We start from the raw sequence: 14,529 nt of genomic DNA, 5'->3' as shown, positions 1-14,529 counted from the left end.
AGGGAATGTTAATTTAACCTGACGAAGCAGATTTTTGTAAGATATTTCATATGGATACCCATGTAAAAAATATACACCGACAGATATTGCCAGAACCGAACGCGCTCAGTGCGGCTTTCAATCCAACCTATCTCTCTCCTTATGGTTCGTCTCGTGTTCTGCTTTCTCCTCGGGCAGTTCCGAAGTGCATCTCAGAACTGATGGGGACGGAGAACGAGACCTGCACCGCCGGGGCTCGGATCTTTGTAGGGATGGAACCGACTTCACTGAAGCTGCGGAAGAAAGCTTTGAGGCCGGTTTCGCGAGAGGATTGGAAGAAAGAGGGCCTTCTCTCAGAAGTGCAGCCTTTAACTTTGAGACGTGGTCACTCCTAGCCTCCAAGTGAGCTGCTGGCAAGCCTCGCACCCAGCCACGTTATGGCCTTCAGCCAAACAAAGGAGACAGAGGTCACGATTGCCTGTTTGGATCATTTTTGCACTGCATCAAATCAATTTTTCTTAAACAGGCTTTCCTGAGCCGTATTCACTGAATAGGAACCCGACCACCCACCGAGCCTCTTCAGAAGAAGGAAGACCTCCAAACAGGCTGGCAGGTACGCCAGTAAGGAGGCTGAGACTCACCATATTTCTTTTCTCAACCTCCCTGTTGTTCTTTGTAGGGGAAAAACTACCATGTCGGACTGCACAGAAGAGACTGAAGATAAACTACAGCTTCTCTGTCCATGTTAGGATTGTCCCTCCTTATGAGAACTCTGGTGAAAGCTTGGGTTCAAACAGACAACCACGCTTGCCACCTCATGCGGCAGGCATGTGGCTCGTCATAGAATCCTAGAGTTGGAAGGGACCACCAGGGTCATCTAGTCCAACCCCTGCATAATACAGGAAACTCACAAGTACCTCGCCCTAAATTCACAGGATCTACATTGCTAAGAGATGGCCATCTAGCCTCTGTTTAAAAACCTCCAAGGAAGGAGAGCCCACCACCTCCCGAGAAAGCCTGTTCCACAGAGGAACTGCTCTAACTGTCAGGAAGTTCTTCCTAACGTTGAGCCGGAAACTCTTTTGATTTAATTTCAACCCATTGGTTCTGGTCCTACCTTCTGCTATCTGCACCAGAATACAAAAAGGGTCATTAGAAGCAACCTTGGGTTTTAACTCTTCTTTCTCGCTCACTGTACTCTTCACTCTGATTCTTATTTCTCAGCATCTATTTCAGACTCCCTCTTCAGGCACAGGAGTGGGTTTAAACAAATCTATGTTTTTGTTTTGTTTTGTTCTCACTCTCTCATCTCCATTCATTTCATTTCATTTCAATTTTTTTCTTTTTCTCTCTCTCTCTTTTCTTTTTACCTTCATTTTCTCACTTATCAGTTTTAATTCTCACTTGATTCATGAATGGATAGGATTGTTCTTCTTGAATGCAACAGCAGAGAGATCTCTCCAACGTCTGGTTTTGATGTTTAATTACAATTACTATCTTAGTTACTGCATTTAGGTTCCACTGATACTTCTGTACTTTTTCGCATCTACACTTTTATGCTAATGAATACGTTATATATTAAGTTCTGTGCAAATTTGCTGATCTTAAATAAACTTTTTTTAAAAAGAAGCAGCAGCAGCAGCCTTGGGAAGAATTTATGCTTGTAATCACAAGCAAGCTGTGTTATTTTACCATTTTAGGAGAGGCTGCAATAAGCAGACAAAGGCAGCAGTGATATCTGCAACATGGGGGGGGGCCTGCCGACTGAAAACGACTGTTGACCTGAACACAAAAAGGAATTCACTACCACCATTTTTAAAACCTGCTTTGAAAAAAATAAAACGCATCTCTCTCAGTCCTTAATTCCCACCCCACCCTCACTGCTACCTTCTGCCTCTCCGAATTGCCAATCCCTCCCCTCATGGCACAGTGGCAGAGCATCTGCTTGGCATGCAGAAGGTCCCAGGTTCAATCCCCAGCATCTCCAGTTAAAAGAATCCAGGCAGGAGGTGATGGGAAAGACCTCAGCCTGAGACCCTGGAGAGCCATGAAGTGGGGCTGTAGTTCAGAAGCAGAGCATCTGCTTGGCATGCGGAAGGTCCCAGGTTCAATCCCTGGCATCTCCAGTAACAAAACAGCAGGAAGTAGAGGATGTGAACAACCTCTGCCCAGTACCCTTCGAAAGTTGCCGCCAGTTGGAGTAGTTTATGACTTTGAGGGACCGATGGTCTGCTTCAGTGTAAGCCAGCTCTATGTATTCACATTTGTTCACCTCCTCTTTTTCAAGATCTTCCCAAAATTTAATTTATTTGGGGGAGGGAGAACACAAATAAACCACTCACCATTTGACCCTCTGTCAGAATCCAACATTCCTGAGCTGCGTCTTGTTTGCCTGCGGGACATTCCTAAAAATAATAATAAAAAAAACGAAGAAAGAAATTGTTTCAGAGGTTCTAAATGAGAACGCAAGGATGTTTATTCTATACATCAGAAGTGGCCAAACTTGCTTAATGTAAGGAAGGGAAGGAGGGAGGGACAGGTGGAAAGAAAGCAACTTTAACTTTAAATGCATTCTCCAAGCTGCTGTTGCACTTGGTTTGGAGAAGTGACTTAAAGAGACATGCCTTCTCCAAACCAGCCAATAAGGTGGTGGGGGCTTCAAGAGTCACACAGTATGTGTGAAGCAGCCACATGTGGCTCCCGAGTCACAGTTTGGCCACACCTGCTATCCACCATCATTTGTACACATGACAAAGTTTACCGCCACAGAGACAGCACGAGTTTTCCACCCTAACGTGCATCTTTAGCCCTGCTGCAAGCGAACGAAGTGCACCGACGCGGACTGTGGCTCTGAACGAGAAGTACCTTCTGTCCCGTTAGGCAAGGGGCAGCAATCTGGCAGGCCGCTGCGTGCGCTTCGGGACCCTGGTTTACTTTCGCTGTTCGGGGTCTTGTGCAGACCGCAGGACAGGTTAGATAGGAGAGTGGATTTCAGAGGAGGGCGTCCACGCTTTGCTTTTTGTTTCTCCTCTTCTTTCTTGTCGTCTTTCTCCGCATCTTCTTTACTCTGAACAAAGACATAGGAAGGGCTTTAACAAAAAAAAAAAACCCAACCCCTCCTTTTCATGGCTTCTTACTACCTCAAACTTTCATACAAACGCTTGAGCTGTGATAAGAGAGCAAACCACTCCTTTAGATAGAGCAAAAATATGTAACAGGGCTACTTACCTTTGCTTTTTTCTTCTGCTTCTTCTTCGCTCCTCCCTTCTCCACAGGCCAAATAATCCTATCGGCTTTCACCCATTCGTCGTACCTACAGGAAACACAGATATTATTCCACCTGTCAACAGGGGCTTTAGCTTAAAAGTTAATGGTGGTGGTGGTGGAAGGTGCCTTCAAGCCGCAGTCAACTGATGGTAACTCTGTAGGTCAGGGGTCTCCAACCCCCGGGATGTGGACCGGTCCAGGTCCATGGCCTGTTAGCAGCCGGGCCAGGAGTTGTATAATTATTTCATTATATATCACAACGTAGTAAATAAAAAGAAGACAACGACATTGGGTTTATATCCTACCCTCCACGCCAAATTTCAGAGTCTCGGAGCAGCTCACAATCTCCTTTATCTTCCCCTCCTCCCGTGAGCTGGGTGGGGCTGAGAGAGCTCTCCCCAGCAGCTGCTCTTTCAAGGACAACCTCTGCCAGAGCTATGGCTGACCCAAGGCCATTCCAGCAGCTGCAAGTGGACGTGTGGGGAATCAAACCCGGTTCTCCCAGATAAGAGTCTGCACACTTAACCACCATGCCAAACGAATAGAAATAAAGTGCACAAAACCATTGCCGCCCGTCCCTGAAAAAATTGTCTTCCACAAAACCGGTCCCCCCAAAAGGTTGGGGACTGCTGCTGTAGGGTTTTCAAGGCAAGAGTCATTCGGAGGTGGTTTGGCCATTGCCTGCCTCTATGTAGCATCCCTGGACTTCCTCAATGGTCTCCCATTTTAAGTACTAACCAGGGCCAACCCATCTTAGCTTCCGAGATCCAGTAGCTCACAAGACTCCACAGCTTAGAGCAGGGGTGGGAGACCTTTTTTCTGCCAAGGGCCATATGGGTATTTATAACATCATTTGCGGGCCATAAAAAATTATCAACTTAAACAGTGCTCCGCCAAGGGAGAATGATTCAGGCCAGCAAAATCAATGCAAATAATTGTTTCTTTTATTTGAAGTCATGTGGGGAGAGCCTAATCTGGCGCACACACACACACACATACCCGGCCCGCCACCCTAGGCAAATGCAGGAACTCAGTAGCATATTAGACCACATCCCCTAATATTAGCATGTTAGGTCACAAACTCATTAGCTTATTAGGCCACACCATCTGGGATAATCAAGTGCAAACTGAACTGTGACAGTAACTTTTCCAGGCCCTGCAGCAATTCTGGCCGGCCAGCCAGGCCCCAGGGAGGCTGCCGCACAGCACATCTGGGCCCTGTGATCCCTGCCTGGCCCCGGGGAGGCTGCTGCACAGTGCAGCTGGGCCCCACGGTCCTCGCTGGCCAGCCAGGCCTCAGGGAGGCTGCCACATGGCTCAGTTCAGCCAGCAACCCCCAAGGGCCACACCAAGAGACCTCGAGGGCCGTATACGGCCCTCGGGACAGAGGTTCCCCACCCCTGGCTTAGAGGAAGCAATGCTCCTGGGACCCAAAGCAGGCAAGGAACAGCAACATAAAAGCAATATAAACCATATAATAAAACCAAAATTAAAGATGTACTAAAAAAACAAAACATCTCCACACCACCAGAGTATTCCCCCTTTGTCTGTGGCAGGGCCTTTTTGTTAGAAAAAGCCCAGCAGGAACTCATTTGCATATTAGGCCACACCCTCTGGCAGCACCAGTGATGCGCGTAGGGTAGACAAAGCCCAGCAGGGACTCATTTGCGTATTAGGACACACCTCCTGACACCAAGCCAGCCAGAACTGCATTCCTGCTCAAAAAAAGCCCTGGTCTGTGGCTCAAGCAAAATTCTCTGGAGCAGCTCTGTTTTGCAGCCTGAATGGGAAACCAGGAAAGCAGAAGCCTCCTGACCATTTTTTTTTTTTTTTTTGGGGGGGGGGCTGTTCCAGGAACACAGGGCAGCCAATGAAAGAGCACAAGTCCAGGGCTGTGGAAGAAGGTACCTTGGACAATTGGAGGGGGCATTAATAAACTGTTCAAAGGAGACCAGAGCTGCTGCGTGGGAACAGGCAGCTTAATCAAGAGGCTAGCCTTCTTCTCCTCACCTCACATTCCAGCCGTAGTAATGCACCAAATACAAAATCTCGCCCTCGTCGTTTTCCGTGCTTTTGATGCTGGCTTCGTAGATCTTCTGCGTTTTCCCACGGCCGTATTTTACTCTCACTTTGGTTCCCGTTAGGCACGGCTCTGCGTCTTCCTCGCCCTCCTCTCCTTCCGATTCTCCTCGGTTCTCGAGTTCTTCCCTGCAGAGCAAGGTAGACACAGGATGCATGAGAGGCCAGGTGTGGGGAGCAGCTGGGGGCTTCTCCTCACCCGTGCGAGGCTGCTGTTTGCCTGCGGTGCTGCCAATCTGGGCTCCGAAAGGGAATGACTCAGCAGTGGAATTCTGGCCAACCTGCGCTTTCAGAGTAATGCATCGTGCAAACCTCATCAGTCCCACAGTGACACTGGAAGCAGCCAATGGAAAACTCCAGAGCCAATTCCATAGCAACCTGTGGCCAGCCCTTTCTTGCCAATCACTTCTGTTTGCCGCTGCAGTGTACTTTCCCCAAATGGTTATCTCCCGCTTAAGGAACAGCTTCTAACACAGTACAAGAATTCCTACAGTCACCAACAGCATCCCATATCTGCCTCTCCTTTTGTGCGGAAACTTTAGCCAGGTTTGCTGCGGAACAGCAGTCGGCTTAAAAGGAAGACCACAAAAACAAGACCGAAATCCAGAATAAATATCAAAGCGTCCTTCCGCGCTATGTTTTCGCAAGGAAGATTGAGAAACGAGTAGGGCTTTCTCTGTAGAAAAAGCCCAGAAGAAACTCATTTGCATATTAGGCCATGCCCCCTGACACCGCCATTGTTTCATTTGGGCCTTTTGCAGAAAAAGTTCCGCATGGCCTCATTTGCATATTAGGCCACACCCCTTGGCATCAAGCCAGCCGGAACTGCGATCCTGCTAAAAAAAAAAAGCCCTGGAAACGAGGCTTCGACACTAAAGGAGCTCCTTGTGCTCCACAAATGCTCCTGTGCAACAAACATGCACACATGGCTTTTGATACAGGAACCCCCTCTAGGTTACACACACCTGTGGGGAAATACACAGGCACACAGTTTTATGAACTAGCGAAAACCTTGGTTTGGGTCCTCACCTACCGAAATGGCAGGGGCAGCCAACTGAAGGGATTACTCCGCACTTCAGCCCCACCCGCCCCCCCAGGTTCAGTCTATCCTGGCTGAGCATCGGGATAGAGCACAAGAGGGCAAACCAAGCCCTGAGTTTGAATTTCCTGTCAGTCTCCAGCTCCGAAGGTGCCATCAGCCTCCCGGCCCCTTTCAGTGATCTGGGGATGACAATACGGGCCCGACATTCCAGAGCTCTCGTTGCAAAGATCACTGACGTGAGCCGTAGGAGAAGCAAGCAGGGGCTCACAGAAGCTCCTACCTTGCCACCAATTTTGTTCCTTGATGGGAGCACATTCAACCAGTGCTGAAAGAGCTGCACTGGCTACCTATTGCGTTCCGAGTCCGTTTCAAGGTGCTGGTATTGACTTTTAAAGCCCTATAGGGTCGAGGGCCTGCCTATCTATGGGACCTCCTTTCTCTGTATGTCCCCCAGAGAGCACTGCATTCAGGGACACAAAACCTGTTATCTATCCCCGGAGCAAGGGAGGCCAGACTGTGCTCCACACGGGCCAGGGCCTTCTCAGTGGCAGCACCAGAAATGTGGAATGCCCTCCCGGAGGCATAAGGGCCCTGCGGGACCTCTCTCAATTCCGCAAGGTCTGCAAAACTGAATTATTTTGACAGGCCTTTAATACCTAAATGGGAGAGGACTGCCCGCTTACACTGCTGAGCGACATCACCCATGAGGAATTACTGTCAGAAGAAAATAAGTTATGATCCCGCCTCTACTGAAGTTTTGAGCGGCACCAAAAATGTATTTCAATTGTACTTCATTGTTTAAATTGTAATCTTAAAATTGTTTTTAATTTGACCATTAGCTGCTCTGAGTCCACTAGCGGAGAGGGTGGGATAGAAAACCCGACTAAATAAATAAATTAATAGTCTTTAAGATGCTACTGGACTCTTGCGCTCTTTTCTGCTAGTGCGGACTGCCACAGCCACCCATCTTCATCTGACACAAGCAGCGGTTTGAGAGAACAGCTCTTCCCCCCCCCCTCCATAGGCACCAAAAGCAACAGTTCTTCGTGACAGCGGCTCTGTCATGACTGATAAATGGACTTCTTCCGACATAAACGGCTCTTGTAAACAGTTACCTCAATTAGGGACCGTATGTAATCGACGCAAACAAATCATGCTCTGTTCAGGGAATGACAGCACCTTCCGCTGGCATCGGAAGCCTTCCCTCCATTAGAGGGAGCTTCCGTATACACATTTATTAAAACAATTATATCCCGCCTTTCTTTTGTGGACCGAGGCAGCTCGCAATAATCGTTTTAAAACAGTTTCAATGAAACCACAGCAAAATAGCAAACTTCAGATCTCTTAACTTCAAAAGGCGCCTGATGTTCAAACCCCCGGCAAAGAGGCAAGCCTTGCGGCGCCTCCTGGAGATCGCCATGGAGGGCGCCTCTCTCACATCTTCAGGGACCTCCTTCCATAGAGCTGGGGCCATGATGGAAAAGGCCCGGGCTCTGGTCATTGCCAGACAGGGAAAAGGAAAAGGAAAGGTCCCCTGCGCAAGCACCAGTCGTTTCCGCCTCTGGGGTGACATTGCTTTCACAACGTTTTCACGGCAGACTTTTTACAGGGAGGTTTGCCATTGCCTTCCCCAGTCATCTCCGCTTTCCCCCCAGCAAGCTGGGGACTCATTTTACCGACCTCGGAAAGATGGAAGGCTGAGTCAGCCTGCAGCCGGCTACATGAAAACCCAGCTTCCACCGAGGATAAAACTCAGGTCGTGAGCAGAGCTTCGGACTGCAGTACTGCAGCTTTAACACTCTGCGCCACGGGGCTCTTTTTAATAAAGGTAGTCCCCTGTGCAAGCACCAGTCATTATCGACTCTGTTTTCAAGCAGACTTTTTATGGGGTGGTTTGCCATTGCCTTCCCCAGTCATCCACACTTTTCCCCCAGCAAGCTGGGTACTCGTTTGACCGACCTCGGAAGGATGGAAGGCTGAGTCAACCTGGAGCCCGCTACATGAAAACCCAGTTTCCACTGGGATCGAACTCAGGTCGTGAGCACAGGCTCTGACTGCAGTACTGCAGCTTTACCACTCTGCACCACAGGCTTTTAGCAATGCCAGACAGGCCACTCCCAAAGGCGGGATAGCCAAAAGATAGCTGCCTGAAGCCACAGTCACCGTCTAGGGACTTATGGGAAGAAGACAGTCGTTCAAGAGCAGGGCTTTTTTTTTGCAGCAGCAGAAATTCCATGGCATATCAGGCCACACACCCCTGATGCAGCCAATCCTACTGGAGCTTCCAGTAGGCCCTGTACGAAGAGCCCTGTAAGGAATTCTAGCAGGAGCTCCTTTGCATATCAGGCCACACACCCCTGATGTAGCCAAACCTCCTGGAGCTTCCAGTAGGCCCTGTACTGAGAGCCCTGTAAGGAATTCTAGCAGGACCTCCTTTGCATATTAGGCCACACACCCCTGATGTAGCCAAACCTCCTGGAGCTTCCAGTAGGTCCTGTACTGAGAGCCCTGTAAGGAATTCTAGCAGGACTTCCTTTGCATATTAGGCCACACACCCCTGATGTAGCCAATCCTCCTGGAGCTTCCAGTAGGCCCTGTACGAAGAGCCCTGTAAGGAATTCTAGCAGGACCTCCTTTGCATATTAGGCCACACACCCCTGATGTAGCCAATCCTCCTGGAGCTTCCAGTAGGCCCTGTACTGAGAGCCCTGTAAGGAATTCTACCAGGACTCCTTTGCATATTAGGCCACACCACCCTGATGTAGCCAATCCTCCTGGAGCTTACAGTAGGCCCTGTACGAAGAGCCCTGCAAGCTCTTGGAGGATTGGCTACATCAGCAGGGTGTGGCCTAATATGCAAAGGAGTTCTTGCAACAAAAAAAGCCCTGTTCAGGAGTGTCAGAAGAAGACACTGCTGGCTGAGCAAGCAGAGTACGACCCAACCTGCTAACTTGGCTTTAAAGCGACCAAGATTTTGGACTCTGGAGAATGCAAATCAAGCCTCCATGTTTACAGTTACTTTGCCATGAGAAAAATGTGCACGGTGGGCTGAAGCTCTGATTTCTGAGGCCTTCTTATGCCACCGCTAAGCTCCCATGTTACTCTTCACAATCACAAAGACTACACAGCAGGGGTGGCCAAACTTGCTTAATGTAAGAGAGAGGAAGGAAGGAAGGGAGGGAGGGAGGGAGGGAGAGATGATAGATAGATGATAGATAGATGACAGACAGACAGACAGACAGAGAAAGATTATAGTTAGACAGATAGACATAGAGGTGAAAAGAAAGCAACTTTAACTTTAAATGCATTCTGCAAGCTGCTGCCTGGCTTGGCGAAGCAATTTAAAGAGACAAATGCCTTCTCCAAGCTGGCTGACAGGGCAGTGGGGGCTTCAAGAGCCACACAATGTGTGTGAAAGAGCCACATGTGGCTCCCGAGCTACAGTTTGGCCACCCTTGGAGTACAGTTTTGAAAAGGTAAAGGCATCGTGTGCACCTCCAGCCTGTTCTTACACAGACCTTGCTAGGTAACAAGGATGCTCTCTGCCTCACATTTAGGGCTAGTTTTCATAGGACCTCTTACTGTATATTTCGCACCATAAGACACACCTGACCATAAGGCGCACCTAGTTTTAGAGGCGTTTATTTTTTGCAGTATTCACTCCTTAAGACGCACACACTTTTCCCCCCACTTTTTTTTGGGGGGGGGTGCGTCTTATGGAGCAAAAAATACAGTATATCAAGTCCGTCACGCTCAGCGGCATGAGCATCAGAGGGGGGAAACTGCTTAGGATTATATAAATAAAAGTGGACTTTCTTGCCTCCTCTCCTCATCTTCCTCAGATTCCCTGTCGGACTCTTCTTCCTTTTTAGCTCTCTTCTCTTTCTGCTTTGGTATGCTCCTCCTGCTCTCGAGCGCTGCCTCGCTTTCCCTCTTCTCTATGTTATTAGGCGGGTCTTCTACTTCTTTGTTCTCCTTGTTGCTGTCCTTTAGTTTGTCCGGCGTTTTCTCGTCTTCACTTTCTCTCTTTATGGCGGCGTTACGAACAAGCCTCCTCCGCACCTAAGGATTGAACAAACACACACCGTGTTCTGTTTCAAGATGCATTTGTGGCACGATTACACAATATAGCATTTCACAGGGGTGGAATTCTAGCAGGAGCTCCTTTGCATATTAGCCCCACCCTCCTGATGTAGCCAATCCTCCAAGAGCTTACAAAAAAGAGCCTTGTAAGCTCTTGGAAGATTGGCTACATCGGGGGTGTGTGGCCTAATATGCAAAGGAGCTCCTGCTAGAATTCCCCCCTTGGCATTTCAGGTAAAAAAGACAAACTCTTCCCCCCCACCCCCATCAAATCAAAGTGGTTGCCTAACAAGCCAGGAACACCTCTTCGATGTGACAAGCCACCAAGAAAAATTTTCCTATCCGACGTCTAAAAGCATGATGATGAAGAGGAGACTGGATTTATACCCCACCGTTCGCTTGGAGTCTCAGAGCAGCTTACAATCCCCTTCCTTTTCTCTCCTCACAACAGGCACCCTGTGAGGTAGGGTGAGGCTGAGAGAGCTTTGAGAGAACTGCTCTTGAGAGAACAGTTCTGAGAGAACTGTGACTGACCCAAGGTCGCCCAGCTGACTGCATGTGGAAGAGGAGTGGAGAATCACCCAGTTCTCGTAGATTAGAGTCGGCTGCTCTTGACCGCTACACTAAACTGGCTCTCCCTTTGCCGCAGACACACTAGTTACTGAAACGCATGATGGCAGACACACCCACCCACTGAACATGAAGCATTGTATAGACAGAAGCTCATAAGAAGAGCTCTGCTGGGTCAGACCAAGGGCCCATCTAGTCCAGCATTCTGTTTGCGCAGAGGCCAACCAGCTGTGAGGAAGCTGAGAGGCAGGACGACCACAACAGCAGTACAAAGAAACACACTGCCTGCCTCTGGTACTGGAGGAAGCAGATACCTCTCATGGCTATTAGCCACTGATAGCCCCGTCCTCCGCAAATTGGTCCACTCTCCCTTTTAAAGCCCTCCAAGTTGGCAACCAATGACCACCTCCTGTGGCAGCAAGTCCCACAAATTAACTTCAACAGGGGGAGAGACTGTGGGTCATTTGCAGAAGCAGCAGGGAGGCACAAGAACGTTCCCACAGTCTGACGGGCAGGAGAACAGGACGCGAGGAAAGCAAGGAACTTGAAGTCTTCGTATTGTGAGAAAGGGAGAAAAGGAATTCTTTCTCTGCCTTCTCTATCCCTTCTCTGCATAATCTTGTAAGACTTATTCTCCCCACCCATGAAACCCTTAATATCTATGCCAAACCTGCACATTGCAGCCCATTGCGTACACACCCTTCACCAGAGTTCCCTTGCGACCACAACAGGCTGCAATCCCAGGAACACCATTCACACAGACCCCATAGACTCTTTCCCCAAGAAAAAACAGGTTGCTTACCTGTAACTGATGATCTTCGAGTGGTCATCTGTGCAGTCACACACATGGGTCTTGCCGCAGGCAACAGATCCATACCTCAGAGTCTCCAATAGCTCGCCTAGAGCGTTTTTTGGCGCGCTTTCCACTTGCTCTGGGGAGCAGGCATCGACTGCGCATGCCTGGAGCAAGCAGGAGGCGCCATTCTCACTCAGTTTCTTCCAGCCGCTACTGACAGTCTACAGAGGTAAAAACCAAGGCAGGAAAAGCCAGCAGAGGGGAAGGCTGGGTGGGCTTGTGTGACTGCACAGATGACCACTCGAAGATCATCAGTTACAGGTAAGCAGCCTGTTTATCTTCTTCGTGGTCTCTGTGCAGTCCCACACATGGGTGACTAGCCAGCTGAGTGCTGGCAAGGAAAAAAGGAGGTGAGTGCTGGCAAGGAAAAAAATTTAAATAGTCACAACATAAAAATGCACTCACCGGGGTGAATTCAATGGAAGATGGACCTGAGGACCGCTTGGCCAAAGGAGGCGTCCCATCTGGCATGAACGTCCAAGGCATAGTGCGAGACGAACGTGGATGGCGGGGACCACGATGCAGCAGCACAGATGTCCTCTAAGGAGATGCCCTCCAGAAAGGCCGAGGAGGTAGAGACTGCTCTGGTCGAGTGAGCCTTAAGGCTTTCAGGTAAAGGTTGCTTAGCAACTTTGTAGCACAACCGGATTGCAATGGATACCCATTTAGAGCGTCTCTGAGTAGAAATTTTGCATCCTCTATGAGGATTGCTGTAGGCCACAAACAAGTTAGGGTCCTTACGGAACGGTTGTGTACGAGAGAGATAAAAGGACAAGGCTCTTCTGACATCGAGGGTGTGTAGAGCTCTTTGCCCAGAGTCCTTCGGGTTAGGAAAGAACATAGGTAACGAAGTAGAAGCTGAAGATGAAATTTTTGATACAACTTTGGGTAGAAAAGCGGGGTCCGCTCTCAGGACTACTTTGTTGCTATGAAAAACTGTATAAGGTGAGTCAAAGCGGAAGGCACATAAGTCACTGGCCCGCTTGCGAGAAGTGAGAGCGACCAACAGGGCGGTCTTCCAAGAGAGAGATAAGGGCCACAGTAGCCAAGGGTTCAAACGGAGATTTCATAAGTTGTGAAAGAACTAACGACAAACTCCAAACAGGAACAAATGGTTTGATGGGAGGGTGAAGGTGCAACATGCCCTTGAGAAAGGATTTGACAGTCTATGGGAGAACACAGTCTGACCGTCAATGGGCTCATGGAAAGCAGAAATGGCTGAAAGGTGAATCTTCCAAGAAGAGTAGCTGAGACCTGACACCTGCAGAGACAGGAGGTATTCCAGGATCGAAAGAAGAGATACAGACTCAGGATTAAGATGATGGGAGGATGCAAACGAGCAGAAACGTTTCCACTTGTACTGGTATGAGCGCCTGGTAGACGGCTTTCAAGGATTCAGGATAACTTCAGCTTTCGGTGGTAAGGATGTTGTTGAATTCTCCAAGCCGTAAGATGTAGAATTTGTGGGTTGTGGTGCCAGACCTGGCCGTGACCCTGTGTGAGATCGTCTGCCAAGGGAAGCCGGCGATAAGTGTGATGAGACATTTGAAGGAGTCTTATGAACCACAGTTGACATTTGAAGGAGTCTTATGAACCGACAGCACCATGGTGCTATCAGTACGCAGTCTGTACCGTCCTGAGCAATCTTGAGCAGAGATCGGGTGATCAGAGGAGTTGGTGGAAAAAGGTAGTGAAGAGGACCTCTCCAGTTGTGAAGGAAAGCATCGTTGCCTCTTCTTGCATAAAAGAGGGGGCATTTCGTGTTTTCCTTCATAGCAAAAACATCAACTTTGGGAGTCCTGAAACATGCAAAGATTCAATGCAAGTAGTGAGGATTGAGAGACCATTCATGGTCGTCTATGCGAATTCTGCTGAGAGAATCGGCCTAAGACATTCTCTATCCCTGGAAGGTAAATGGCAGTCAGGTAACATTGTGTTGAATGCACCATTCCCAAAGAAGGATGGCTATGCGGCACAGACGAAGAGATCTGGTACCGCCCTGTTTGTTGACATAGAAGATCGTGGCCATATTGTCGGTTGTGATCTGGACATGTCGGTTGGTCACAGACGGGAGGAACGATTGAAGAGCCCTGTGAATAGCTATGAGTTCTAGGCAGTTTATGTGCACAGCCCTCTTGGGCGCAGTCCACAGACCTCTGACTATCTTGTCCTCTAAGTGGGCTCCCCATTCCCATTTGGAGGCATCTGTAGTCACGATGACAGACGGAGGAGAAGAATGAAGGGCATTCAACAAAGTAAATTGTCTGCTACTGTCCACCAGCTAAGGGAGAGATGAACCCTCTGAGGTACATGAAGGACAGTGTTCCTGTGGTTGTACGTGCGGATGGTAGGCACGAACAAACCAAAGCTGGAGATGCCGCATGCGCAGTCTTGCGAATCGCAGAACTTAGTCGCAGCCATGAGGCCCAGAAGACGTTGAATGGTGATTGCTGGTTGCGTTGGGGTATGCATGACCTCCTGAGCCAGGGACATAATGGTACGGGCACAATCCTCGAGGAGCAAAACTAGATGAGGGGATGTGCAGAGACGAGCTCCTATGAAACTATAGGTCCTGAGTTGGTGTGAGGTGGGACTTGGTAGTATTCACACACAGGCCCAGGGAGGCGAGAAGGAGAGTGTTGTTTTGAGATTC

At 49.0% G+C, this 14,529-nt stretch overlaps 1 protein-coding gene across 1 annotated transcript in view; it reads right to left on the bottom strand.

Moving 5' to 3' along the window:
• Nucleotides 1–14,529, bottom strand: part of ARID4A (AT-rich interaction domain 4A) — a 120,660-nt gene that overhangs the window by 18,634 nt on the left and 87,497 nt on the right. Inside the window, exons 16-20 of the mRNA XM_060263165.1 lie at nucleotides 10,188–10,429; nucleotides 5,257–5,454; nucleotides 3,208–3,292; nucleotides 2,845–3,046; nucleotides 2,322–2,384 (exon numbers count right to left, since the gene is read on the bottom strand). Coding sequence (XP_060119148.1) covers nucleotides 2,322–2,384; nucleotides 2,845–3,046; nucleotides 3,208–3,292; nucleotides 5,257–5,454; nucleotides 10,188–10,429 — 790 coding nt within the window. The remainder of the gene's footprint in view (nucleotides 1–2,321; nucleotides 2,385–2,844; nucleotides 3,047–3,207; nucleotides 3,293–5,256; nucleotides 5,455–10,187; nucleotides 10,430–14,529) is intronic.

The sequence above is a fragment of the Heteronotia binoei genome, chromosome 21, assembly GCF_032191835.1.
Source record: "Heteronotia binoei isolate CCM8104 ecotype False Entrance Well chromosome 21, APGP_CSIRO_Hbin_v1, whole genome shotgun sequence".
Lineage (NCBI taxonomy): Eukaryota > Metazoa > Chordata > Lepidosauria > Squamata > Gekkonidae > Heteronotia > Heteronotia binoei.
This window is presented reverse-complemented; position numbering and strand designations above follow the sequence as displayed.